Source organism: Lithobates pipiens, unplaced genomic scaffold, assembly GCF_037356315.1.
Source record: "Lithobates pipiens isolate NorthernLeopardFrog02 unplaced genomic scaffold, aLitPip1_a1.2 Scaffold_16, whole genome shotgun sequence".
NCBI classification, from domain to species: Eukaryota; Metazoa; Chordata; class Amphibia; order Anura; family Ranidae; genus Lithobates; species Lithobates pipiens.
The window spans coordinates 308,953,049-308,980,530 of record NW_027507748.1 but is presented as its reverse complement, the minus strand read 5'-3'; the positions used below and the strand labels follow the sequence as shown (position 1 = coordinate 308,980,530).

At 47.0% G+C, this 27,482-nt stretch overlaps 1 protein-coding gene across 1 annotated transcript in view; it reads right to left on the bottom strand.

Moving 5' to 3' along the window:
* The window catches only part of SYCP1 (synaptonemal complex protein 1), a 149,262-nt gene that overhangs the window by 59,268 nt on the left and 62,512 nt on the right, over positions 1-27,482 (bottom strand). The window contains exon 3 of the mRNA XM_077484458.1: positions 4,485-4,558. Coding sequence (XP_077340584.1) covers positions 4,485-4,558 — 74 coding nt within the window. The remainder of the gene's footprint in view (positions 1-4,484; positions 4,559-27,482) is intronic.

The window sequence follows — 27,482 nt, the reverse complement described above, 5'->3', positions numbered from 1 at the left end:
GCGCCCGCATATGAAGACAGTGTTCAAACTACACATGTGAGGTATCGCCGTGATCAGTAGTGAGCAATAATTCTAACCCTAGACCTCCTCCTCTGTAGTGCAAAACATGCAACCTGTAGAATTTTTTAAATGTCGTCTATGGAGATTTTAAAGGGTCGAAGTTTGTCGCCATTCCACAAGCGGGCGCAATTTTTAAGCGTGACATATTGGGTATCAATTTACTTGGCGTAACATTATCTTTCACAATATTAATAAAAATGGGGCTAACTTTACTGTTGTCTTATTTTTTAATTCAAAAAAGTGTATTTTTTTTTTTTAAAAGTACGCTTGTAAGACCGCTTCACAAATACAGTGTGAGAGAAAGTATTGCAACGACTGCCATTTTATTCTCTAGGATGTTAGAGGAAAAAAAAAGTATAATTTTTGGGGGTTCTAAATAATTTTCTAGCAAAAAAAATGTTTTTAATTTGTAAACACCACATCTAAAAAAGAGGCTCAGTCTTAAAGTGGTTAAAAAAAACCGTAATCCACGCAACTGCAATGGCCTGTATGCACTCTCGTCAAGCAAGACTTCATTGCTGAAGGAAAAGCATGTTGAAGCTTGTTGAAAGTTTGCTGCACAACATTTAGACAAGCCTGTGAAATACTGGGAGAAAATAGTCTGGTTAGATGAGACCAAAATCGAACTCTTTGGATGCCATAATACACACCATGTTTGGAGGTGAAATAGCACTGCACATCACCCCAAAACCCCCCCATATCAACAGAGAAGTTTGGAGGTGGGAACATCATGGTATGGGTATGCTTTTCAGAATACAGTACTGGAAAACTTCATATCATTAAAGAAAGGATGAATGGAAAATTGTACCAAAACATTCTTGATAAAAATCTGCTGCCATTTACCAGCATGATGAAGATGAAAAAGGGTGGACATTTTATTAAGACAATGATCCCAAACACAAAGCCAAGGAAACTCTCAATTGGTTTCAAAGAAAGAAAATAAAGCTTCTAGAATGACTCAGCTAATCACCTGACTTGAATTCAATACAAAATCTATGGAAGAACTAAAGATCAGAGTTCATAGAAAAGGCCCACGGAACCTTCGAGATTTGAAGACTGTGTGGAAGAATGGCCAATATTACACCTGAGCAATGCATGCGACTAGTTTCTCCATACTGGAGGCATCTTGAAGCTGTCCTTATCAACAAAAGATTTTGTACTAAGTATTAAATAATCTTCGGTTAGCGTGTTCAATACTTTTTCCCTGTGTCATTCCATTTTAGCACACATAACATAATTTTTGAATTTATTTGTTTGGTTTCTTTGTGTGTATTGATTGCATGAGTTGTTACCGACACGTGGTGAAAATGTCAATAGCACCTTTAGAAATATATTTACCTATAAAATTTGTGAAGCGTTCAATACTTATTTTACCCACTGTATAGATATGCTATAAATCAAAATTTTTTTGGTGATGATTAATAATGTGTGATAGAAGTTCAGAAAAAGAAAAAAATACATCAACAGGATTTAAGCTAACCCTATCACCAGGAAATAATAAATTGGTTTAAGTTATCATGAAACAGTGGGCATCCTAGTCTTCTTGAATTTATCTTTTTTAAATAAATAAAATAGTGGCCCTCACAAATTTACAAGGGGGATTTGTGGGCACATGCTTGTACAGTTAAAGAGGAAGTAAACCCTGATGAGTTTACTTCCTCTTTCATTCCCTGCAAAGGCAAAGCATAATGGACTACTATGCATCGCATAGTAGTCCATTATGTGTCACTTACCTGACACAGGAGCCAGCGAAGTCACCGCTGTCCCCTGTAGTCCGGCGCATCTATCTTCTCGGTGGGGTCTCGCAGCTCCGCCGTAGACAGCGGCGCGCAGGCGCACTGAGCGCGGCATTTTTAACGACGGAGCTACCTCGCTTGTGTCGGCTCCCGTGCGCATTCGCGGGAGTGACGTCATTGCGGCTTCGCCGAATTACAGCGGCGGAGCTGCATAACCCCACCGAGAAGATAGATGCGCCGGACTACAGGGGACAGCGGTGACTTCGCTGGCTCCTGTGTCAGGTAAGTGACACATAATGGACTACTATGCGATGCATAGTAGTCCATTATGCTTTGCCTTTGCAGGGAATGAAAGAGGAAGTAAACTCATCAGGGTTTACTTCCTCTTTAACTGTACAAACATGTGCCCACAAATCCCCCTTGTAAATTTGTGAGGGCCACTATTTTATTTATCTAAAAAAAAGATATATTCAAGAAGACTAGGATGCCCACTGTTTCATGATAACTGACACGCGCGGCAGCTCCGTAGTTGAAAATGCAGCGCTTAGTGCGCCTGCGTGCCGCTGTCTACGGCGCATGTCTTCGGGCAAATATCTCCTAAACCGTATAGGTTTAGGAGATATTTCTTGGACCTACAGGTAAGCCTTAATCTAGGCTTACCTGTAGGTCAAAGTGTGTTGTAAGGGTTTAAAACAACTTTAAGAGCTTGCCACTGGAGATCTCACTTTGCAATCACATCCGTAGGCTTGGGTCTTGATGCTCACCCATCACAAGTTGCATTTCAGTTCACTAGATATGATTATATTATTATTTCCTAAATGGTTTTGAAATTCCCCTTATGGAAAAATCATTTATGTACTCCACAAAGTGGTCTATCTGTGAGAAATGGTGCCCCACAGGTGTTCAATAGTTATTCATCTTGTTGTGTCTTATTACAGTGCATGTATGCATTCATTCTTTTTCTTAATTTCTGACGTTATTAGTCCCAGCATCCTCCAGGACTGTGACATCATAAGGGAAAAGTTCACTGTGACAACACCCGGTGACCCTGCCCCTATATAAGTCGCCGCACAACACGTCCCTGCCATTACGACCAGAGAGAGCGTTGTGTCAACATCGGAAGAAGGAAGAAGCAGAAGGCGGCAACGACAGCGACAGAAGACCAGGCCAACGCTAGTTAAAGAGCTGGAAGAAGAAAGCAGAGGCCCGGCAAGAAAGCCGGGCTCCTCTGCTAGTAAAAGAGCTAGCAGAATATAGCAGAGGAGTCCGGTGAGAAGACCCCCGAAGACAGAAAAAGAGAAGAACAACGGAGCTGTCTAATAAAGTATTTTAAAAACCTGTGTTGTTTTTTTTTTTATGTACACTTTTTTTTCCCACAGGTGAATGGGTAGGGGTACAATGTACACCATACTCATTCACATAGGGTGGGGGGGCCAGGATCTGGGGGCCCCCTTATTAAAGGGGGCTCCCGGATTCTGATATGCCCCCTGCCCGTAGACCCCCGAGAACCCTGGCCCTTGTCCTCATCAACATGGGGACAAGGTGCTTTGGGGTGGGGGGGCCGCAGGGCCCCCCCCTTCCACAAAGCACCCCCCATGTTGAGGGCATGCAGCAGCTGGTATGGCTCAAGACGGGGGGCGCTCGCTTGTCCCCACCCCCTTTCCTGACCGGCCGGGCTGCGTGCTCGGATAAGGGTCTGCTCTGTTTTTTCGGCATAGGGCTTCCCCTTTAAATCCATACCTGGTGATGGGGCTAGCAAGGTATCAATCTCGCTGATGGAGGTGGCAACATTCACTTCCTTCGCTAGTTCCGTCTACATGGAGCTGCGTTCAAAATGAATGGACTTTACTCCGTGTGTGGCCGTTCATTTCAAAAGTCCGGCAAACTCGCACAATAGTCCGGTGGATTGTCCGCAGGAAAAGTCCAGTCGTGTGTGGGCAGGTCCGCTCGTTTGGTAAGTCCAGCGGACCTCCGCTGCAAAGTCCGGCGGGTAGTCCGATCGTGTGTACGCCACATTGGAGGGTGGCTAAGTTTGTTCATCATAGTCCCACCTTCTCTTCCTCCCATAGGAGATGGACTAGGAACTATAGGATTTGTAGCGTGCATGGAGCAGTGCACAGGATCACAACTAATGGCATCACAGTGGTGTAGTGGTTAGCACTCTCACCTAGCAGTAAGAAGGGTCACTGGTTCAAATCCCAACCACGACACCACCTGCCTGGAGTTTGCATGTTCTCCCTGTGCCTGCGTGGGTTTCCTCCGGTTTCCCCCCACATTCCAAAGACATGCAGGTAGGCTAATTGGCTTCTGTCCAAAATTGGCCCTAGTATATGAGTGGGGACCTTGTATTGTGGGCTCCTTGAGGGTAGGGACCAATGTGAGTGTGCAATGTACTGGTGTCTTTATTCAACCTTACTATGAAACTATGAACTAATGTGCACTGCTCACTTTACACAAATGGAAGTGAGAGGGAAAAGTAATTGTTCACAAATTCATAGAGGACATTACAAAGAGGCAGAAAATCACAAATGGTAACAATTTAATGAAAATTAGTTTACAGGACCATTAAGTAGTGGATGTGTATGAACTATGTTTGCAGAATGAGGAAAAAGTTTAGTGTCACTTTAAGCAAAAAAATATGTGTCCATCATAGCAGCTTGAATAAACTGGATATCACTTCATACATACATATATTTGCTTTCTCTGTGGCTCTGTCACAAGTATCCTTAAGAAGATTACACACGTGTCTTGTTGCATTGGTCCTGTACAACAAAAAAAGCACCTTATTTAATTTAAACATCTATCGCTAGATTATGCTTTGGAAAACGATTAATGCCATTTTTTTATACTCTATTGATGTCATATTTCATTTCATACATTATTACACACCACTCACAATAAAGTGTATGTTACCCCAACATTTCATAGTTTTGATATATAAGTGTTTACTATGCACTCAGATTAAAAACTATCCTATTCTCTTTGTATTGCTTCCTATACGTGGAAGCACATCCATCCCAGCATGGTCAGTTTGCCTACTTGGGAGCATGGCTTGACTGTATCCCCCCCCCATCCTCACAAGTGAGAACAAAGATCCTTGGATAACTTGTCAATAAAACCTTGTAAACAATTGGTATTTAGCCACTTCAATATAGGGCACTTTTACCCCCTTCCTGCCCAGGCCAATTTTCAGCTTTCAGCACTGTTGCATTTTGAATAACAATTGCGTTGTCATGCGACACTGTACCCATATGAAATGTTTCATTTTTTTCCCCTTTGTTTCTGTTATAACATTTTGTAAATACGTTTTGTAATTAAGTTTTCTCCTTCACTGACGGGCACTGATGAGGCAGCACTGAGGTGGAACTAATATGCAGAACTGATAGGCAACACTGATAGGTGGCAATGATGGGCACTGATGGGTGACAATGATGGGCACTGGTGGGTAGTACTGATGAGGAGTCAATGACAAGCATTACTAATGGGCACCGATTGGCTTACTTTATGGGCACTGATTGGCATATGATGTGGGTACAGGTGGGCACCGATTGGTATTACTGGCGGGCACTGGTGGGGCACTCATGGGCATTGCTGATGGGGGCTGCTCTGATAATCAATGCGCTAATTATTAGCACGACCCCCACGTCAGGAGAGCCGCTGATCGGCTCTCCTTTACCCACGCCTTATTAGTGCTCATGGAGGAAAGTCGATAAACAGCACTTCCTAGTTACCACTGTGATTGGACACAGCTGATCATGTGGTAAAGAGTCTACAATCATGTTTTATTGCAAAACTTGTAATCATGCATGTACTTTCTGTCATATACATGGAAAATCACCACTGTAGAAGGAACAAATAAATATATGTTTAATAATTATTCATTTTGAAATAATATGCCTCACTTAAAGTAATAACTTCTTTTTCCATTCCATGTCAGAGGCTCTTTACCTAGATCGGAGATGCAGTGTGTGGGATCAACACACCACCGATCACCGCGCTGCACGAGCGACTTATTCTGTGGATGTCATACGACGCACAGTCGGGATAATGCACCCACTTTCCGGCTGTCATTCTGCACACTGTGGGCGGGAAGTGGTTAAAATGTATATATATATATATATATATATATACATACACACACACATATACACACACACATTTTATCATGCATTTCTGTTTAAAACTGAATAGGTTGTTTAACAAGCTAAAGGTTCAATACACTTTCAATGAGAAAAAAAAGCAGAAAAGCGCCTCTGAGTGCAAGTATTTAATGTTTACAATAACGTGTAATCTGACACTAATATGAAAGTATTTCATATTGTACACTTGAGAAAAGAGCACGCATGCTCTGAAACGTGTTGGGTCTCCTCCACACTCCACCGCTCTCCGGCTCGCTTACAGAGCGGAACATCTTCATCTCCTCCAGCCATTGAGAGGACTAGCTGGCCTCGTGATTACCGCATCAGCTGGGCTCTGTGCTCTTACCCAACACGCCAGAGACGTTTGGAGACCGGTCCAGGAGATTTCCTTTTTTCCACAAGCCTGTCATTCCTTACTTTCATGTAAGTGTCAGATTACACATTATTGTAAACATTAAATACTTGCACTCAGAGGCGCTTTTCTGCTTTTTTTCTTGTCCTATCTACTAGAGTTGGCTTTGTTCAAGTGAAAAGCTGTGCCCTCAGTGTCGGTTCTACCTTTATGATGTTATAAGCATCCACCACTAAAGACAGTTCGTCTTACTACTACTTGGACATTTCTTTTAAAAATCCATGTTCCTGGACTTTTGCCCTCTATTCTTTTATTGTGTCCCCATTTTACCTGTACCCTTTATCCATATTCTGAGCACTAACATATTTAATACACTTTAAATAGCCATTGTTTACATAAAATTAAGATGTTTGAGCAGAAGTCCATCCAAAATCTTTTTTTTTTTTTTAAATATAAAATTTAACTTGGTTAAATCACATATTGACCTCTAACCACTTGCCAGCCACCTTACTGCTACAGGGTAATTTTTCTGTGCAGAATCACATACATATACGTGATTCTGCACTTCCGGGTAGGGGCATGCCCCTTCTGCTGTGATTAGTCACAGCAGAAGCCGATCAGTGGGTGCCAGCCAATGGATGTCCGCCGACCCTCGCTGATTGTAAAGGAGAGAGGCTGGATGAAGCTCTGCATATAAAATAGAGAGACACTTTCTATCAGAAGGCCTAAAGTACATATTCAAACATGTACATCAAACATTGAAAATACATAATATGAGTGGAAGAATCGTATGTGGACAACAATTCCAGCTCCAACACATCTAGGAATCAGGAGGCCATTCAAGAGAAGGCAGCCTAATATGTAAAAAAAATGTATACTTACCTGCTCTGGTAGTGACTTTGTCAGAACCTGGATCACCTGCTAGTGGCACAGTGCTTCCCAGAGTGGAAAATTGTAGTTCCAGTGTCCTCCAGCGGCTTTCTCCCAGCAGCCATCAGATCCCATTAAAGCGGAGTTCCGCTTAAAAAAAATTTAATAAAAAAGGCAGCAGCTACAAATACTGCAGCTGCTGATTTTTAATAATCAGATATTTACCTGTCCCAGGGTCTAGTGATGCGGGGGAACAAAGCCCTGCTTGTCTCCCCCTCCTCTGTGCAGCGCCAGCATTGTCACTGTGGGCGCCCCGCTGTGACTAGCCGGGCAATCATCTGGGACCTGTGATGTGTCCCAGATGATTGCCGAGAGGAAGGAGGGAAGAGGCTAACTTGCTTCCAGCGCCGTGAGGAAGCCGGAGCTGGAATCCTCTAAAATTAGGGTTTCCACCAAGCCCCCCCCCCCAAAAAAAACTGACATGCCAGATGTGGCATGTCAGGGGGTCACCTTCCATTCCAAGTTCGGTGCATCCCTAGTTTCAGCAGAGATTGCTGCTACCTGCACTTTGAGGGAGCTTAGACCAAGCCCCAGATTGAGTCCTGTCTGGACTAAACCCAGAACATTTGATGTAGAAGGAAGGATTGGAGCAAATTCATTTGTGGTAGCAAGTGACAAGAACTTGTCCCATATTCTTGAATATATGGCATTGGTTGCTGGCTTTTAGGAAGGTTGTTATAACCCCTGGGGAACATCCTAGGTACTCGAGCCTTCACCTCTCAACCTCCAGATTGGAAGATTCAACTTCTGGGGGTTTGGATGAACTAGACTGCCCTGTGCCAGAAGTTGAGGGGAAGGAGGGATACTGATTGGAGAGCTCACACTGAGGCGCATGGCTAGAGGGAACCAGGGTCTCTTCGGCCAATATGGAAGTACTGCTAGTACCTGGACCGCCTCCCTGAAAAGCCTCAAGAGGAACTTGAATATTAATGGCCGTGGAGGAAAGGCATATGTCGTGGTGAACCTCCAGGGGCATGACAGAGCATACACTTCCTCGGCTTGCGCATGCGGCAGGCAAGAGAAGAATCTTGTTAGTTTGGCATTCTCCGGAGTGGCAAACAGGTCTACTTGAGGGGGATCCCAAAGGTTGGCAATTTGATGAAAGACATGGGGATGAAGGGCCCACTCGTTATTGTCCAGGAAGTTCCTTGACAGCATGTCGGGTTCCGTGTTCAACCTACCCGGAAGATACATCGCTCTGAAATCTAGGAGGTTCTTCTTATGCCCAGAGCATGATCGGCTCTATTTCTCTGAGGAGTGACCTACTGCGAGTGCCCCCCTGCTTCTGCAGATATGCAACAGCTGCCCTGTTGTCCAGACATATGAGTATCCTTTGGCCTTTGATTTGAGATGCCAATGAAGTCAATGCCAGGAATGCTTCCCTCATCTCCGGGATGTTGGATACCACTACCTAGGTGGAACAGGACAATCTTCCCTGTATCATGGTTTACCCGCAATGAGCTCTCCAGCCTTGTCCGCTTGCGTCGGACGTAATTGTGATCCAGGGGAAGGATGATGAGGTTTGGAGAGGTTTTCTGGAAAGGTCCACCAGCGAAGACCCCTTGCGCATTGCTCCTGTCAGAAAGATCATCTGAGAGAGTCATTGTTTCTTCCACTGCGCCAAGAAACCCGTCTGGAAATACCTCAAGTGCCAATGGGCCCAAGGAATCATCGGTATGCAGGCAGACGCTGTGCCAATGAGGCTCAAACATTGAGAAGCTGTGAAATACGGGCTCCGGATGGCCTTGACCATTCTCTGGATGATGATCCTCATCTTCGGAGAAGGTAACGATGTTGTCCCCTTCTGGGTGTCGAACATTGTACCCAGATAGATTATTTGCCTCCTTGAAGGAAGCAGAATCCTCCATTGGTAGAGTTATATTTTTTGCGAGTCGCACCACAGACGTGTCTACCACTGGCATGGAGCTTAGTGACTGCGTTCCCGACTCTGGTAAGGGATATAACTTATTGAAACGGCCTAATGAAAGTTTTTTTATCAATCTTTGACCACTCATTTTGAATGACTTGACTAATTTCACCCATCAACAGGAATAAACCTGCTTCCTTTTGAGGAACGGGAAGTAGCTTTTGGATTCCTGGGGAGGTTTGTCTGCGTCCGTCCAGGCTATCGCAGTTCTGACTGCCTGGATGAATGGTTTCACCAAGGAATGACTGAAGCCAGAAGGATCTGACTCTTCTGAAGAGTCTCCCGAAAAGTCCTCAAGTGGAGAATGTCTAGCAGGCCGGCCTGACGGAGGCAGAGTAATACTGACTGCAGAAGGACTGGGAAGATTAGGTTCTGTATCCTGAACCTGGGACATCTGTGGGCCTGGCTGAGCAGGAACCAAAGCCGCAAGCTCAGAGAAGGAGTCCTTCATTGTTCTTTTGAGCAGATCCACAACCTGTTGACTTTCTAGCTCGCGGCTGGACGCATAGTCCGCAAAACAGAATTTATAGATCCCTTTGTTCGGCAGCGGAGTAGCCCCACAGGTCCAGCATTTCATTGTATATGTCCTAGGAGAGGAGGACCAATCTCGTCTTCTGAATTTTGATCTATGTTGTGAAGAATGGGATCTGCAAACCAGAGGAGCGGGACTGGTGGCGTGAAGAATAAGACCTTTAGTCTGGGCTGTCGTCGTCACGGTGCCTCAAGGATTTTCTGGACCTCTTGGAGTGGACAGGGCTACGATTTAGGAGATCCACATTAGGCCAGTGAGTGCTTTTTTTTTTTTATACTCAGCTATAGTTTGTCTCATACCTAATAGAAGTGTGAGGACCCTTGTTGCGAGATGAATGGCTTACTGTGGAGTAGGGCATAAGGATCAGCTGCGGAAATATAGCAAGAAAGGGAAATGGAAATTGAGTTTTTCCTCCACTTTTTATTTACGCAAAACTGGCCCTTTTATCAGAAACCAAGATGGCCGCCGCATCACCGAGCAGCTGCGCATGCTCCCGCCCATACTCAGAAGAGCCGACACAGAATGGCATAGAAAATAGACAGACGGACCTCCCCCTTACCCCAGATTGCGCATACGCAATACGGTAGCGAGGACGCTGGTCAGCTCTGTTACATCTGCCAGGCTTTTTCCAAATAGGGGAAAACAAGACACCCGCAGACCCCTGCTGTACCAGGATCAAAAAGAAAAAAAGGGAGCATAATAAGATAATACATCGGCCAGCACAAGCAGACCAGAGGTAAAAATAAAACTTTTTAAAAGGAAAGTAAAGGGGAGGGAAGATAATAGAAAAAATAGGATTTTTTGTACTCACCGTAAAATCCCTTTCTCTATAATTTACCGACCGACACAGCTCCTCTCTGTAACTAAATGAGTCGTATAGCCTGCCATTAGGAGAAACTAGGCAAAATTGTTACACAGTACACAGAACTTTAATCCCGCCCCTGGGGGGTGGGCCCCCCAGGGGCGGCACTGGATAGCACTGGGCCCGCCCCTGGGGGGTGGGCCCAGTGCTATTAACCCTTCCCACTGCTCCTAGCAGCTTCAGTACGTCAACAAGCAATATAAAGTAGAAAAAAGGAGGGGTGGGTGCGGTGTCGGTCGGTGAATTACAGAGAAAAGGATTTTATGGTGAGTACAAAAAATCCTATTTTCTCTTATATTCACCAACTGACACAGCTCCTCTCTGTATCTAAATGGGATGTCCCCAAGCAGTGCCAAACGAGGGGTGGGGAAAAACAGCATAAAAACTTCATTCACCATGGCAAGTGGGAACTAGTGAAACTAAACGCACAAAAAAACAGCAGTGTGTGGGAAAACACCACTATATAACCGGGTATCCTCAACAGGAGTGATCCCCAAGACATTGTGTAAGTAATGCAACAGTGCATTAACCAAAACAGTACTGCGTTTTTATCAAAAAAACAGGAAAAATTCAATTGCAACTACACGGCCGCCTGCAAAACTTTGCGGCCAAAACAGGCATCAGCCGATGCACTGACGTCTACCTTGTAGAACTTGGTAAACGTATGGACAGACGACCAGGTCGACGCCTTACACACCTGAGCGACAGACACTTGGTGTCAGAAGGCCCAAGACATTCCGATTGCTCTTGTAGAGTGGGCCGTGACTGGAAAGGGGGGCACCTGCCCCTTCAAGGCATAGGCTTGGACTACAATCTGTCTGATCTACCTGGAAATGGTGGCCGACTAGACCATCATGCCCTTCTTAGGACCAGCCACCGAAACAAACAGTGAGTCTGACTTCCGAAAGGAAGCGGTGGCAGACAAGTACACCTTCAAAGCCCTAACCACATCTAGAGCGTGAAGGGCGACCTCTTTGGGGTGCTTCAGCTTAGGACACAATGATGGCAATACAATGTCCTCATTGATATGAAAGGCCGAAACCACCTTCGGTAGAAAGGACAGATGCGGACGCAACACCACCTTATCCCTGTGGATGACCAGATAAGGCGACTTGCAGGACAAGGCCGCCAGTTCCGAAACCCTCCTGGCCGATGTGATGGCCACTAGAAAGACCACCTTCTGTGAAAGTGTCAGCAGAGGAATCTCCCTGATATTCTCAAACGGCGGCTTCTGAAGCGCCAACAACACCAGGTTCAAATCCCACGGAGGTAACTGAGGATGCACCGGAGGGACTACATGTCGCACCCCCTGCTCAAAGGTACTCACTAATGAGTGAGACAGCCAGAGCTTAAATCTGCCCCTTGATGGTGCTCAACGCCAACCTCTGGGCTACACCTTGCTGAAGAAACAGCAGGATCCTGGAGATAGAGAAGGAGCGCGGATGCCACAGTTTCTCCTCACACATGGAGATGTAGGCCTTCCAAGTATGATGGTATATCTTCCTGGAAGAAGATTTCCGCACCCTCAGCATAGTTGGAATCACCGAGTCCGACAGACCCCGGTTCCTCAATACCTGGCTTCAATAGCCAGGCCATTAAAGCCAGCTATGGTAAAGCAGGGTGAAGGATTGGACCTTGAGATAGGAGATCCTCTCTCAACGGGAGTTGCCAGGGAGCGTCTGCCACCATACACACCAGATCTGTCTACCAGGCCCACTGAGGCCAATCTGGGGCAATCAGGATTAATGGAATCCCCCCTCGGCTTCCACTCTAGTGGAGGAAAGGCGTACATCAGCTGGTACTGATCCCACAGAGCCACCAGAGCATCTGACATGTCTGCCCACAGATCTCTTGTCCTGGACACGAATCTCGGCACCTTCCGATTGAGCTGGGAGGCCAATAGATCCACATCTGGGGTGCCACATTTCAGGCACAGCAGCCCGAATATCTCCGTATGCAATGCCCATTCTCCTGGATCCAGCATATGACAGATAGTCCGCCTGCCAATTTTGGAATTTTGGAATTTCAGAACGTGTCGCTCTGCCCACCGAAGTATGTGAGCGACCTTCCGAGCAGCAGCTGAGCTTCTTGTTCCCCCTTGGTGATTTATGTATGCCACAGTCGTGGCGTTGTCTGACTGTATCCTGGTCGGACGCCCTTGAAGACACGTCGACCACGTGTGGAGGCACAGCCTGATCGCTCTCAATTCGAGCAGATTGATCGGCAACTTGGATTCTTCCATCGACCAAAGGCCCTGAGCCGACTGAATCCCCATCACTCCACCCCAGTGACCACCATCTATTTCAGAGGAAGGAACGATTATCCGGCCTGAATCACCAGGGACCTCAACCACCAGATCAGGGAGTCCCTGATCCAGGGACAACGGAGATTTGTCCCATTTTGTCAAGATCTCCTTCTGCAGGACTCTGGTGTGGAACTGGGCATAAGGTACTGTCTCGAAGGACACGCATGCAAAAGCGGAATGACCACTTGCGGTTCATCAGTAGTTTGACTGCAAATCTGAGAGTCAGCAATTTGTCTGAGGGGAGAAAAACCCTTGCTTCCCTGGAGTCCAATAGTAACCCCAAGTACTGCAGACACTGAGTCGGTACCACCACCGACTTCTTTAGGTTCAATAGCCACCCAAACGCTTGCAGGCACAGCAAGGTGATCGCCACATCCTCCTCTAATTCTGAGGCAGAAGAAGCTCTCAGGAGGAGATCGTCTAGGTAACCCACGATCGCGATTCCGCGTTGCCTCAACAACGCCAATACTGGAGCCAGTACTTTGGTAAAGACTCGGGGGGGTGATGCCAGGCCAAAAGGAAGAGCCACAAACTGGTAGTGGGCTTCCCTGACCGTCAAACGCAGAAACTTTTGATGCCGAAGGCATACGGGTATGTGCAGGTAGGCATCCTGAATGTCCAAGGACACCAGGAAGTCCCCTTAATGGAGTGCAGCGACTACTGAGCGAATTGATTCCATTCTGAACCTCTGCACTTTTACAAAGTGATTTAGGGCTTTTAGGTCCAATATTGGACATACCCCTTCCTTCTTGGGAACCACAAACAGATTTGAGTAGAACTCCTGCAAGCATTCCGATTCCGGAACTGGTACAATCACCCCCTGATTCAGGAAGTCCCTCACCGCCCCTAACAGGGCCTCCCGGCGAGCCGGGGACACGGGTATGCTGGAGGGAAAGAATCTGTTTGGTGGCCAAGAGAGAAACGATCTTGTAACCTGCGGAATTCAGATCGCAGACCCATTGGTCTGATAACCGGGAGGTCCAATAGGCTGCAAACTACAGAAGGCGACCCCCCCAGCCGTGGCATGGGTGGGGGCAAACCTTCATGCGATAGCACTTTTGTTCGCAGGCTTGTTAGGATTGCGGTTCCAGGGACGCTTCTGACCGTCCGTGGGCGTCCTGTCGGGCTGGGGTCGTTTTGCCGAAGCACCGGGCAGACGAAACAGCTGCTTGTGAGCAGAAAAGGAGGGCCCTTGCCTGCGGCGTGGCTCCTTAGCCTTCCTGGCCTGTGGGAGTAGTGTACTCTTACCACCCATGGCATTTTTAATAATGTCATGCAACGAGGCTCCAAAGAGCCATTCGCCAAGGAATGGACGATCCGTCAGGGCTTTCTTGGATGGCTGGTAAGCAGACAGCATTTCAGCCAAAAGAGGCATCTCAGCACCATGGCTGACAATGAGGCCCTGGATAGCAGAGGGAGAGTATCCAGGGCCGCGTCACAAATGTACTTAAGGCCATGCACTAGTTGGTCTGCTAGTTCCACGCAGACAGGGAAGCATTCTGCTCTCCCAATTCACGGTGCAAACGTTTTACCCACTCAGTCAGTGTCTGCGACACTAGTACGGATGCCAGTACAGGTCGCACGGCTGACCCCCACAACCGTAAACAAGGAACGAGCCACTGCTTCGGCCTTCCTGTCCGTGGGATCTTTGAACGCAGCAGTCCCCTCAACCGGATTGTGGTTACTTTATTTAACCTAGATACTGGGGGTCCACGACCGGAAGGAGCCTACCACTTTTTGAGAAGGCTTTCCTCAAAGGGGTAACACACCGGCAAATTTTTGGAGACCGAAAAGGTCCGTTGCGGGCGACCCCATTCCTTGTAAATAAATTTGTCCAAATAATTCAAATACGGAACACCTTAGGTGAACGTGCTGGCTTGCGGGACCCAAAAGGGACCGGAACATCAGCAGAGGAATCCGCTGGCTCCTGAATCTTCAGGGTATCACGCACAGCTGTGATAAGTGCTCCAACAAGCGCCTTGTCATGCCCGGACCCGGATGGGGAATCATCCTCACTGTCCGAACGGTCCTGGTGAGCCACGTCTGATAGGTCATAGCACGGGTCTCCAGCTGCAGCAGGGCCCGAGTCTGCATCAGAGCTCTCCCCAGAGCACGGGGGGGCAGGGGCCTCTTACGTGCATCTTTCCTGCCACGTGCTGCCTCTATCTTAGCAACATAGGAGTCAAGGACTGCTGTCAGGGTGTCCATGCACACCGTGCTAACTGCAGGTGACCCGGTTGCTATAGCCTGGATTTCGGTGGAAGAAACACCAGTTTCTGAAGCCATGCTGACCCTAGCCTGTCTGCCACCTGCAAGGGGACTTAGGAAGTGAAGGTCCAACCCTCCTGCTGCCGCGTGGGTGGGGTGGGGGGTTACTGAGACTCACCACCCTGGGGCGTTCTGTGATAGCCACAGCAGTGCCTGTAGTCCCTAGGAGGTTCCCAGTTGCAGAGAGGAGAAAACTGTGTCAGCAGCAGCAGCTCTTACCAGCGGTGCAACGATCTGCAGAGCAGCATCAGCAAGAGCCATCCTGCGTTCTACACACACACATTGGATACAGGAAGCAGCTACAGAAAGCACCTGTAATGCTGCCACAAGAGGCCAGCAGTGAAAAAAGCGCTCAGGCTTTAAGAAAATGGCAATGTAAACAATAGGAATCCTAAGGAAAATGGCTGCTGAAGCTCACTAGTTTATAGCTTTCCCAAATCCAAGATGGCCGCTGGAAGGGCGCCATGCGGTGACAGAGCAAAAAATAAAAACGTGCTGCCTGCTAAGTCAGAACAACCTCCATAAACATGTTTTTGGGACCCCCAGACCTGGACCAGGACTAACGCCAGACGCACAGACCCCCACAGGTGAGAAAAAGCGACCCACAAACACACCGCCCGCAGCACATGCAGCCACCCCTCTCAGAGGGGGGGGGGGGAGGAGGGGTGATATGGACTTGGGAGAAGATAGAGGTGAGGTGGCCCCCAAATCGACCCCCCAGGGAATGCCCAGCTGCTCACCCCACCAAAGCAGGGCCGTAATTACCAGTCCTGAAGAGCTGGGAGACATTCCATCACAGACCCACTCCTGCGCAGTTACAGGGTGGCTTCTGGCCTCGGTATACTGTGATCCTGACATCAGTAGCCCGGTCATATGTATACCCCAGAGCATTGAAGCTCACCGACCACCTCTGGAGCATGAGGTATGTCGTGGCCTGCCGAGCCTCAGCTGCAGCCGGCATACGCTCGATGGCTGGACTGGGGAGACTACAAGGATATCATTAACCAGCCTGCCACCCAGCCGGCAGTTGATAGAAGATCTTTCATTCATCTTGCACAAAAAGCAGCAAACCTGCAGAAAAAGTATGGACCGAGAGGCCTGCAGGGTTTCCTAGGTCATTCTCCTTGCTAGGCAAAATAAAAACTGAAGCTGCTAGGAACAGTGGGAAGGTTTGACAGCACAGGGCCCGCCCCCCTGGGGCAGGATTAAAGTTCTGTGTATTGTGTAACAATTTTGCCTAGTTTCTCCTAATGGCAGGCTATACAACCCATTTAGTTAGAGAGACGAGCTGTGTCGGTAGGTGAATATAGGAGAAAAAACATATGCTTCTAAGATAAAGTGAAAACCACAAGCGTGGGAAAATGGGAGCTGACCCTTTTGCAACTCCTCTGCATTCATCATAGGATATGGTGGCAGACTGCGTTTTTGTGAGAAAACTCTGAGAAGAAGACCCCAACAGACCCAGAGGGGTTTCCAGCTCATCAGTGCCCAAGAACAGGGACTGCACATGGGAAAGGCTAAACCCGGCGTACGCTGCCAAAGGCAGAGGTATGGACGTACTGCTACTCTTCACCAGCACAAGAGTTATGATAAAAAAATGAGAATGTTGGGGGAGGGACTATGCCTTTAACCACTAGGCGAAAGACGGCTGCAGAACGGATGCCAATTGTCGGGAGGCCGTCCCTGGACGGCCTCCTGTTTACTTCCGCAATGCGCTCCCAGGAGCATGCATCGGGAAAGTTCTGTGCTGGCCGTGTCCCCTGGACACAGCCAGTCACAGATCGTTGTATGCCACGTATAATGCCATCTGTGATCAGTGCCACATGTCATCAGTGCCACATCACTGTTACGTGTCATCAGTGCCACATATTAGTGCCATCTGTCATCAGTGCCACCTGTCAGTGACACGTGCCATCTGTTATCAGTGTCGCGTGTCATCAATGCCACGTATCAGTGCCATGTGTCAGTGCCACGTATTAGTGCCATCTGTCATCAGTGTCACATGTCATCAGTGCCACATATTAGTGCCATCTGTCATCAGTGTCACGTGTCAGTGCCATCTGTCAACAGTGCCACAGGGACTGCGCATGGGAAAGGCTAAACCCAGCGTACGCTGCCAAAGGCAGATGTATGGACGTACTGCTACTCTTCACCAGCACAAGAGGTACGAGGAAGAAAAGGAGAATGTTGGGGGAGGGACTATGCCTATAACCACTAGGCGAAAGACAGCTGCAGAACGGACGCCAATTGCCGGGAGGCCTTTCCTGAACGGCCTCCTGTTTACTTCCACAATGAGCTCCCGTGAGCGCGCATCGGGGAAGTTCTGTGCTGCCAGTGTCCCCTGAACACAGTAAGTCACAGATCGCAGTAAACGGCCAATCACAGCGGCCGTGAACAGCGCGATAGGCGTGCCCAATGAGAGATGATCTCATATGTAAACATACGCAATCATCTCTCATTGCCGGCTCTCCCTCCTTACACAGACAGCATGTGAGGAGGGAGAGATTAGCGGCTGCAGCGGTCGCATGTAATCTGTCCTCAGTGTGTCATCTGTCCCCAGTGTGCCACTTGTCAGTGCCATCTGTCCCCAGTGTGCCACCTGAGTGCCATCTGTCCCCAGTGTGCCACCTGTCAGTGCCATCTGTCCCCAGTTCAATTTGCCCTAGTGCCACCTGTCAGTGGCATCTGCCCCAATGCCACGTATAAGTGCCATCTGTCATCAGTGCCATGTATAATGCCATCTGTGATCAGTGCCACGTGTCATCAGTGCCACATAGTGCCATATCACTGTCACATATTAGTGCCATCTGTCATCAGTGCCACATATCAGTGCCATCTGTCATCAGTGCCACCTGTCAGTGTCACGTGTCATCAATGCCATGTATCAGTGCCATCTGTGTCACGTGTCAGTGCCACGTATTAGTGTCATCAGTGCCACGTATTAGTGCCAAATGTCATCAGTGCCACATATTAGTGCCATCTGTCATCAGTGTCACGTGTCAGTGCCATCTGTCAACAGTGCCACGTCAGTGTCTCTGTCCTGGTGCTCCAGGGCCTTCAAAAGTGTAATAGTTAGTCAACAAGTTCGATTTGTCATTTATGCTCCTAGAACACGTAACAGCGCTCCCTGCATGTTGGGCCTTTCTAAGTGGCCAGGCTGTGGAAAAGTCCCACACATGTGGTATCATAATACTCAGGAGGATTAGCAGAATTTATTTTGGGGCGTCATCTGTGGTATACACATGCCACTTGAGAGAAATAACCTATTACAATGCCAATTTTGTGAAAAATAAAAAAATAAATCCTCATTTTGCAAAGAATTGTGGGGGAAAAATGATAACTCCAAAAAGCTCACCATACCTCTTACTAAATACCTTGGAACGTCTACTTTCCAAAAAGGGGTCATTTGTGGGGTATTTGTACTTTCCTGGCTTGTTCGGGTCACAAGAAATGAGTAGTAGATAAGATGTGATCAATTTTGTGTGCTTTGCACCACAGCTTGTAGACTCTAATGCCGCATACACACGATCAAACAAGCGGGTGGAAAAGGCCGGCAAACTCAAGTCCGCCGGACAATCCCCCCGTGTGTAGCCTCCGGCATACTTTTTTGACCCAAAAGTACGGCGGACTTAGAAAGTAGTTTTACACTCCAATCTTCCCGCCGGACTCGCATTTCGGCGGACAGTCCGGCCGTGTGTGTGCCAGTCCGCTGTACTTTTGAAATGAACGGACTTTTCCTCGCCGCCGGCCTCTTCTTCCGACTTTGGGGGTCTTGTCCCCCTCTTCGGTTCTTCTGCCGGGCCACCGCGCCTTCTTCTAGCTCTTTTACAGGCGGTGGCCCGGTCTTCTGCCGCCACCTTCCGTTCTTCTGTCCTTCTCTTCTTCTTCAGATGTTGCCTCGCCGAGTTCTCCGCTCACAATGACAGGGACCGGGCACGCGGCGACTTATATAGGGACAAGGTCTTCGGTTGATGTCACATGGGTTGATGTCACATGGCGACAGTCCCAGCATCCTCCGGGACTGTGACATCGTAAGGGGGTGGGGTCACCATGTGGCATCAACCCATGTGACATCAACAGAAGACCCCGCCCCTTGTCCCTATATAAGTCGCCGCGTGCCCGGTCCCCGTCATTGTGAGCGGAGGACTCGGCGAGGCAACATCTGAAGAAGAAGAAGAAGAGAAGGACAGAAGAACGGAAGGCGGCGGCAGAAGACCGAGCCACCGCCTGTAAAAGAGCTAGAAGGCGCGGCGGCCCGGCAGAAGAACCGAAGAGGGGGACAAGACCCCCGAAGTCGGAAGAAGAGGCCGGCGGCGAGGAAGAAAGCCGGGCTCCTCCGCTAGCAAAAGAGCTACAAGAAGATAGCGGAGGAGTCCGGCGAGAAGACCCCCGAAGACGGAAGACCCCCGGAGCTGTGCAATAAACTATTTTAACCCTTGTGTGTTGTGTTTTTTTTTGTACTTTATTTTACAGGTGAATGGGTAGGGGTACATTGTACCCCATACTCATTCACATAGGGTGGGGGGCCGGTATCCGGGGGCCCCCTTATTAAAGGGGGCTCCCGGATTCCGATAAGCCCCCCGCCCGCAAACCCCGACAACCAACGGCCAGGGTTGTCGGGAAGAGGCCCTTGTCCTCATCAACATGGGGACAAGGTGCTTTGGGGTGGGGGGGGGCCCTTCCCCAAGGCACCCCCCATGTTGAGGGCATGCAGCCTGGTACGGCTCAGGAGGGGGGCGCTCGCCTGTCCCTTTTCCTGGCCGGCCGGGTAGCGTGCTCAGACAAGGGTCTGATGTGGACTTGGGGGGAACCCCCACACCGATTTTTTTCGGCGTTGGGGTTCCCCTTTAAGTCCATACCAGGCTGTGGGTCCAGCGACGTATCCTTCGCGGGCCCCGCCTACCTGGAGACACGCTCGAAATGAGCGGACTTTCCTCCGTGTGTGTGGGCGAGTCCGTTCATTTCAAAAGTAGGGCGGATAGTACGGCGGACTTAGTACGCCGTATTAGTCCGCTGAAAAAGTGCCGTGTGTGGGCAAGTAGCCCGTTCGGAAAGTCCGACGGACAGTCTGGCGGGAAGTTCGCCAGACTAAGTTCGTCGGACAGATGGCTACGTGTGTACGCAGCTTAACTTTCACAAAGACCAAATAATATCCACTAATTTGGATTATTTTTTACCAAAGATATGTAGCAGTATAAATTGTGGCCAAAATTAATGAAAAAAATAAATAATAATGTGCAAAATTTTATCACAGAAACAAAGAAAAATGTGTTTTTTTTCCAAAGTTTCCAGTCTTTTTTCATTTATAGAGGTGATCAAATACCACCAAAAGACAGCTCTATTTGTGGGGAAAAAGGATAAAAAATTCATTTGGGTACAGTGTTACATGAAAATTGGTCTGGTCACGAGGGGTGTTTATGTGCCCAGTTGTCAAGTGGTTAATTTATGCTATTCACTAGTCCTGAGGGAAGAGTTGATGCAGAGCTCTATCTCCAGTATGCTGCCATGGAGGCACCAGGAAAAAAAGAGACCGCTGCTCACAGGTGATGCAATCGGTTACACTCATTGCAATGTTGCTTCGGTGAGGTGGGGTGTACGCCCTGCTACTATAGCAGAAAACATGAAACAGAGAATCTTCGGATCGGCAGCACACCCACACAGAATGTACAGTATAAAGTTTTTTTTGAAGCATAAATATTAAAAGCACTGGATGGATACAGGCAGGGGAAATGCAGGTAGGTTGACGCGATTCACACTAAGGAAGTGCTTTGTCAAAACCACAGACGTTGCAAAAACTACAAGCACATTTATAACACATAAATCACAAGTGCATCTCGTTAAAATCAACCACTCTTTATATTTTGTATGTGTTCCCTTATTCATTTACACATGGGCCGTTTTGTACGTCCCACATACTGGAAAGAACATGTGCATTCTAGCATATATACCACTCCTTTGGATCTGCAGGATATGAAATCTTTTATGTCATATTCACAGTTGGTACTCGTAGAGGAAAAAATAGTACATTTTTGACCATTAAAATTTGTGTTTTAACATGCAAAACATCTCTTACATGGATAAAATCCTTTCCCATAAAGAAACTTAACTCACTATTTTTCTTAGGGGGGTCCGAGACATTTTTTGCCACTAAATCTCACAACGTTGGTTCATGTCTGTATATAAATCCTGTTTTTTCAGGTAATACTGATGCCAATTGTCTGTCTCCTTTCAGTAATGCCCAATGTTTCTTAATAATATGCTCAACTTGCTTATGTTGATTACTGTAATTCATTATGAGAGGGATTTCTTCAAACTTTTTATTATCCATCACCCTATTCTTTGTTAAATGATCCCTTGGTATCTGAAAAACTTCCATTATTTGATTCTCAATAAAATCTTCCCCACATTCCTTGGATACAAACTTATCTCCTACCAATTTTGCCTGTTCTAAATACGTTATCTCACTCGTGCAGTTTCTTCTGAAGCGCACCATCTGGCCCTTCGGTATGTTGATTAGCCATGGTTCATGGTGACAGCTATCAACTGATTTATAGTTCCAAAAAATGAATCATACTGCTATTTATCTCATACGTTAATTTAAAATTTTTTTGGTTATTATTCAGTCCCTTAAAAAAATATTTTAAGCTTTCTTCACTACCTTTCCAAGTTAAAATACAATCATCAATAAAGCACCTGTACATAACTAGATCCTCTGAGGGGTTGGAGAAAATCACCTATTCCTCCCATCTGGCCATAAATATATTTGCCACGCTTGGTGCGTATTTTGCTCCCATCCTGATTCCATTTAGCTGTCTATAATAATCCCCACTATTCCAGAAGTAGTTACGTTGCAGTCCATAGGCCATACATCTCAAGGGAGTGCTTTGGGGCATGTTGATGGGGACGAGGGTCTCTTCCCAACAACCCTGGGCTGTGGTTGTCAGGGTCTGTGGGTGGAGGGCTAACAAGGGGGCCCTCAGATACCGGCACCCCCCCCCCCCTCATGTGAGTAAGTACCACTACCCATTCACCAAAAAGATGTACAAAAAAAGTTAAAACAGGAGTCAAGTTTTTCACAAATCCTTTATTAAAAAATAAAAAAAGAATGTCCCTCGATATATCAATAATGCCGCCCGCCCATTGACAGCTGATTACTGATGAGTTGTTAAGGTCTCTGAAGCCAGTTTTCCTCCTTACCCACTTCCTGCCCAGCCTATAGCAGATTGACGGCTGGAAAGTGATTCTATTTTTCTGACTGGGCGTCATATGACTTAAAGCAGGATAACATGCACGGCAATCAGAGGCGCTGTGTGTCAATCTGACACACTGCATCTTCGATCGTGGTATGGAGCCTCTGACGGAGGCTCCTAACAACATGATCAGCTGCGACCAATCACTTAAATATGCACTTAAAAGAGAAAAATTAACATAAGCATAGAGGTACATCGCAAACGTTTGGTAAAATATGGTCATGCTGGATAGAACCTAGTAATGGACTATATGATGGTCTAATTAGTAGAGAGGAGTGACGGTAGATAGAAGGGAGCAAAGAGCTGAGACAGAAGAGTGAGGAGTAGAAGAACGTAAAAGAAAGATAATTTGATACTGGAGGGAGGTGCCATAGTCTAATGACTGACATTTGGGGAATCTAATCTGATGTGTAGAATGTATGTACAGTGCCTTGCAAATGTAATCACCCACCTTGGCGTTTTTCGTGTTTTGTTGCCTCACAACCTGGAATTAACGTGGATTGCTTGAGGATTTGCATCATTTAATTTACAGAACATGCCCACAACTTTGAAGATTTTTTTTTTTTTTTTATTATGAAGCAAACAACAAATAGGACAAAATAACAGAAAAAGTCAATGTGCATAACTATTCACTCCCCCAGTCAATACTTTGTAGAGCCACATTTTGCGGTTATCACAGCTCCAAGTTACTTTAGATAAGTCTCTATGAGCTTGCCACATCTTACCACTGGGATTTTTTCATTCCTCCTTGCAAAACTGCTCCAGCTCCTTCATGTTGAAAGGTTTGCGCTTGTGAACAGCAATCTTTAAGTCTGACCACAGATTTTCTATTGGATTGAGGTCTGGGCTTTGACTAGGCCATTCCAACACATTTACATGTTTCCCCTTAAACCACTCAAGTCTTGCTTTAGCAGTGTGTTTGGGGTCATTGTCCTGCTGGAATGTGAACCTCCATTCTAGCATCAAATCCCACACAGTGGTACAGGTTTTGCGCAAGAATGTTGCTGTATTTAGCACCATCCATCTATCCCTCAACTCTGACCAGTTTCCCAGTCCAGATTGCTGAAAAACATCCCCACAGCATGATGTTGCCACCACCATATTTCACTGTGGGGATGGTGTTCTTCGGGTGATGTGATGTGTTGGTTGTGCACCAGACATAGCGTTTTCTTTGAAGGCCAAAAAATGCAATTTTAGTCTCAACAGACCACAGTACCTTCCCCCATACATTTTGGGAGTCTCCCACATGCCTTTTTGCAAACTCAAATCGTGCCATTTTGTTTTTTGCTGAAAGTTATGGCTTTCTTCTGGCCACTCTGCCATAAAGCCCAAATCTATGGAGCGTAGGGCTTATTGTCCTCCTATGTACAGATACGCCAGCCTCTGCTGTGGAACTCTGCAGCTCCTCCAGGGTTACTTTAGGTCTCTGTGCTGCCTCTCTGATTAATGCCCTCTTTGCCCGGTCCGTGCATTTTGGTGTGCGGCCATCTCTTGGCAGGTTTGCTATTGTGCTATGTTCTTCCCATTTGGTTATGATAAATTTAATGGTGCACCTAGGGATCATCAAAGATTTGGATATTTTTTTAATAACCTAACCTTGACTTGTACTTCTCAGCAACATTGTCCCTTAGGCCTCTTTCACACGGGGCGGATCAGTAAAGATCCGCCCCGTGATGATCCGCTCGCTCAGCGGGGATCGCTCCGTTGTACCCGCTGAGCCGGCTGAGGACAGGGCGGTCTCCGCACACTGTGCGGGGACCGCCCTGTCAGCTCTCCGCTCTCCTCTATGGGGATCTGACGAGCACGGACCGTGTGTCCGTGTTCATCCGATCCGCTCTGCAGACGGACAGAAAAATAGGATTTTCCTCCGTCTGCAGAATCGGACATTTGCGGAGGAGGACAATAGCGGGTGTCTGCGGATGCTCATCCGCAGACACCCCCTATCCCATAGGGATGAATGTATGGCCCGTATTTCATCCGCAAACGCATGGATGAAATACGGACATACCATCCACATGTGTGAAAGGGGCCTTACTTGTTTGGAGAGTTCCTTGGTCTTCGTGGCAGTGTTTGGTTAGTGGTGCCTTTTGCTTAGGGATTGCAACCTCTGGGGCCTTTCAAAAGGTGTGTATATGTAATGACAGATTATGTGACACTTAGATTGCACACAGGTGGACATCATTTCACTAATTATGTGACTTCTGAAGGCAATTGGTTGCACCAGAGCTTTTTTATGGGCTTCATTACAAAGGGGAAAAAATAAAAAAAGTTTTATGTATATATTTTTCAATTTTTACTTCACCAACTTAGACTATTGTGTTCTGATCCATCACGTATCATTCAGATAAAAAAAAAAAAACATTGAACTAAAGGTTGTAATGTAACAAAATAGGTAAAAAGCTAAGGGGGTGAATACTTTTGTAAGGCACTCTATGTTCCTATTATGCTTATATGTTAAGTTACTTTGGTCTGTGAGGTGCATGGTTTGTTTGGTTTATGTGTTTTCTTATTTCATGATACTTTAAGGATTAACCTGACTAAACAATTTTTTTGTATTTATTATTATAAAAAATTTAAAAATTATTTGATTAAAAACCTTTTATTTATTTTTTTTCAAAGTGTCACCTATGGGTTTAGGTACCATATTTTTTTTGGCATTTCACAGGCATGCACAATTTTCAGTCTTGGCATATTGACATGTCTTGACACCTATTTACTCAACGCAACCCTGTCTTTTTTATTTAATTACTTTCCGACCACCGGCTGTCAAATGACAGCCAGGCGGCGGACCTATTGTGGCGGGAGGGGGTCATAGGATATCCTCCCGTTTAAACAGGGAATGTGCGCGATCGTGCATCCCTGTTTCTTCGGTGGCGGCGTGGCTGTTTACCACGCAATCGGCTGTGATGAAGTCACGGCAGATCACAGATGGTCACACCCCCACTGTGCACGGCGCGATCGCACGTCGGTGGCAGCGTGTTCCCCGGGAACACTGCTCCTCACCGACGCTGGTAAACAGCCATTGGCCGGCTGTTTACCCACGTGATCAGCTGTGATCTTTTCACAGCCGATCACTACAATGTAAACAAACCGCGGTAGCGAGATGTTACCGGGTTCTCCTCACACACCGATCTTGTGTGAGGAGGAGATTGCGGTAACATCTCATTACCGCTTACAGTGTACACCAATCACACTGATTGCCGACCCCCCCAATAAAGAGGACCTGTCACCACCCCTCATAGTACATGTCACTCACAGCCCATCAGAGTACCTGTCACCAGGCCATCAGAGTACCCGAGTACCTGTCACCAGGCCATCAGAGTACCCGAGTACCTGTCACCAGGCCATCAGAGTACCCGAGTACCTGTCACCAGGCCATCAGAGTACCCGAGTACCTGTCACAGCCCATCAGAGTACCCGAGTACCTGTCACAGCCCATCAGAGTACCCGAGTACCGGAGTACCTGTCACAGCCCATCAGAGTACCCGAGTACCGGAGTACCTGTCACAGCCCATCAGAGTACCCGAGTACCTGTCACAGCCCATCAGAGTACCTGAGTACCTGTCACAGCCCATATGAGTACCCGAGTACCTGTTACAGTCCATATGAGTACCTGAGTACCTATCACCGCCCTTCAGAGTACCCAAATACCAGTCACCAGGCCATCAGAGTACACGAGTACCTGTCACCAGGCCATCAGAGTACACGAGTACCTGTCACCAGGCCATCAGAGTACACGAGTACCTGTCACCAGGCCATCAGAGTACCAGAGTACCTATTTGCAGCCCATGCCTCAAAGAATATATACGTTGGGGTATTTGCTTTCCAAAATGGGGTCATTTTGTGGGTAATTGCACTGTCCTGGTGCTCCAGGACATTCAAAAGTGTGATAGGTAGGAATGAAATGATATGTGTCATTTATGCTCCTAGAACGCCTGAAGGTACTACTTCAATGTTCAGCCTCTGTATGTGGCCAGGCTGTATAAAAGTCCTACACATGTGGTATCGCCATACTCGGGAGGAGTACAAGAATGTGTTTTGGGGTGTAATTTTTGCTATATACATGCTATGTGTTAGAAATATCTTATAAATTGACAACTTTGTGTAAAAAAAAAAAAAAAAAAAAAAAAATGCGGTTTCATTTTTTTTTCCACATATTCCAAAAACTTCTGGAAAAAAATTAACCGTTCAAAAGACTCATTATGTCTTACAGATTATACTTTGGGGTGTTTGCTTTCTAAAATGGGGTCATTTATATGGCAAATTCCATTGTCCTGGTACTCCAGGGCCTTCAAAAGTGTAATAGGTGGATGTGAAATGAGATGCGTCATTTTTGCTCGTAGAACTCCTGAAGGGACTACTTCAATGTTGGTGCTCTGTATGTGGCCAGGCTGTGTAAAAGTCTCACACATGTGATATTGCCATACTCGGGAAGAGTAGCAGAATGTATTTTGGGGTGTAATTTGTTGTATGCATATGCTGTGTGTGAGAAATAACCTGATAATATGACAATTTTGTAAAAAAATAAGAAATAAAAAAAATCTTAATTTTGCAAAGAATTGTGGGAAAAAATTACAACATAAAAAAACTCACCATGCTACTTACTTACCGTATATACTCGAGTATAGGCCGACCCGAATATAAGCCGAGGCCCCCAATTTACCCCCAAAAAAACTGGCAAACTTATTGACTCGTGTATAAGCCGAGGGTGAGACATGCCTGTCCATCCCTGTGTGTGTTTATCCGTCCATCCCTGTGTGTCCGTCCATCCCTGTGTGTCCGTCCATCCCTGTGTGTCCGTCCATCCATCCCTGTGTGTGTCCATCCATCCATCCATCCCTGTGTGTGTGTGTCTCCATCCATCCATCCATCCATCCCTGTGTGTGTGTGTCTCCATCCATCCATCCCTGTGTGTGTGTGTATCCATCCATCCATCCATCCCTGTGTGTGTGTGTGTCTCCATCCATCCGTGTGTGTGTGTGTGTGTGTGTGTGTGTGTGTGTGTGTGTGTGTGTGTGTGTGTGTGTGTGTGTGTGTGTGTGTGTGTGTGTGTGTGTGTGTGTGTGTGTGTGTGTGTGTGTGTCCAGCCTACCTGTGTCCCAAGCCTTTGTCCCGAGCCTC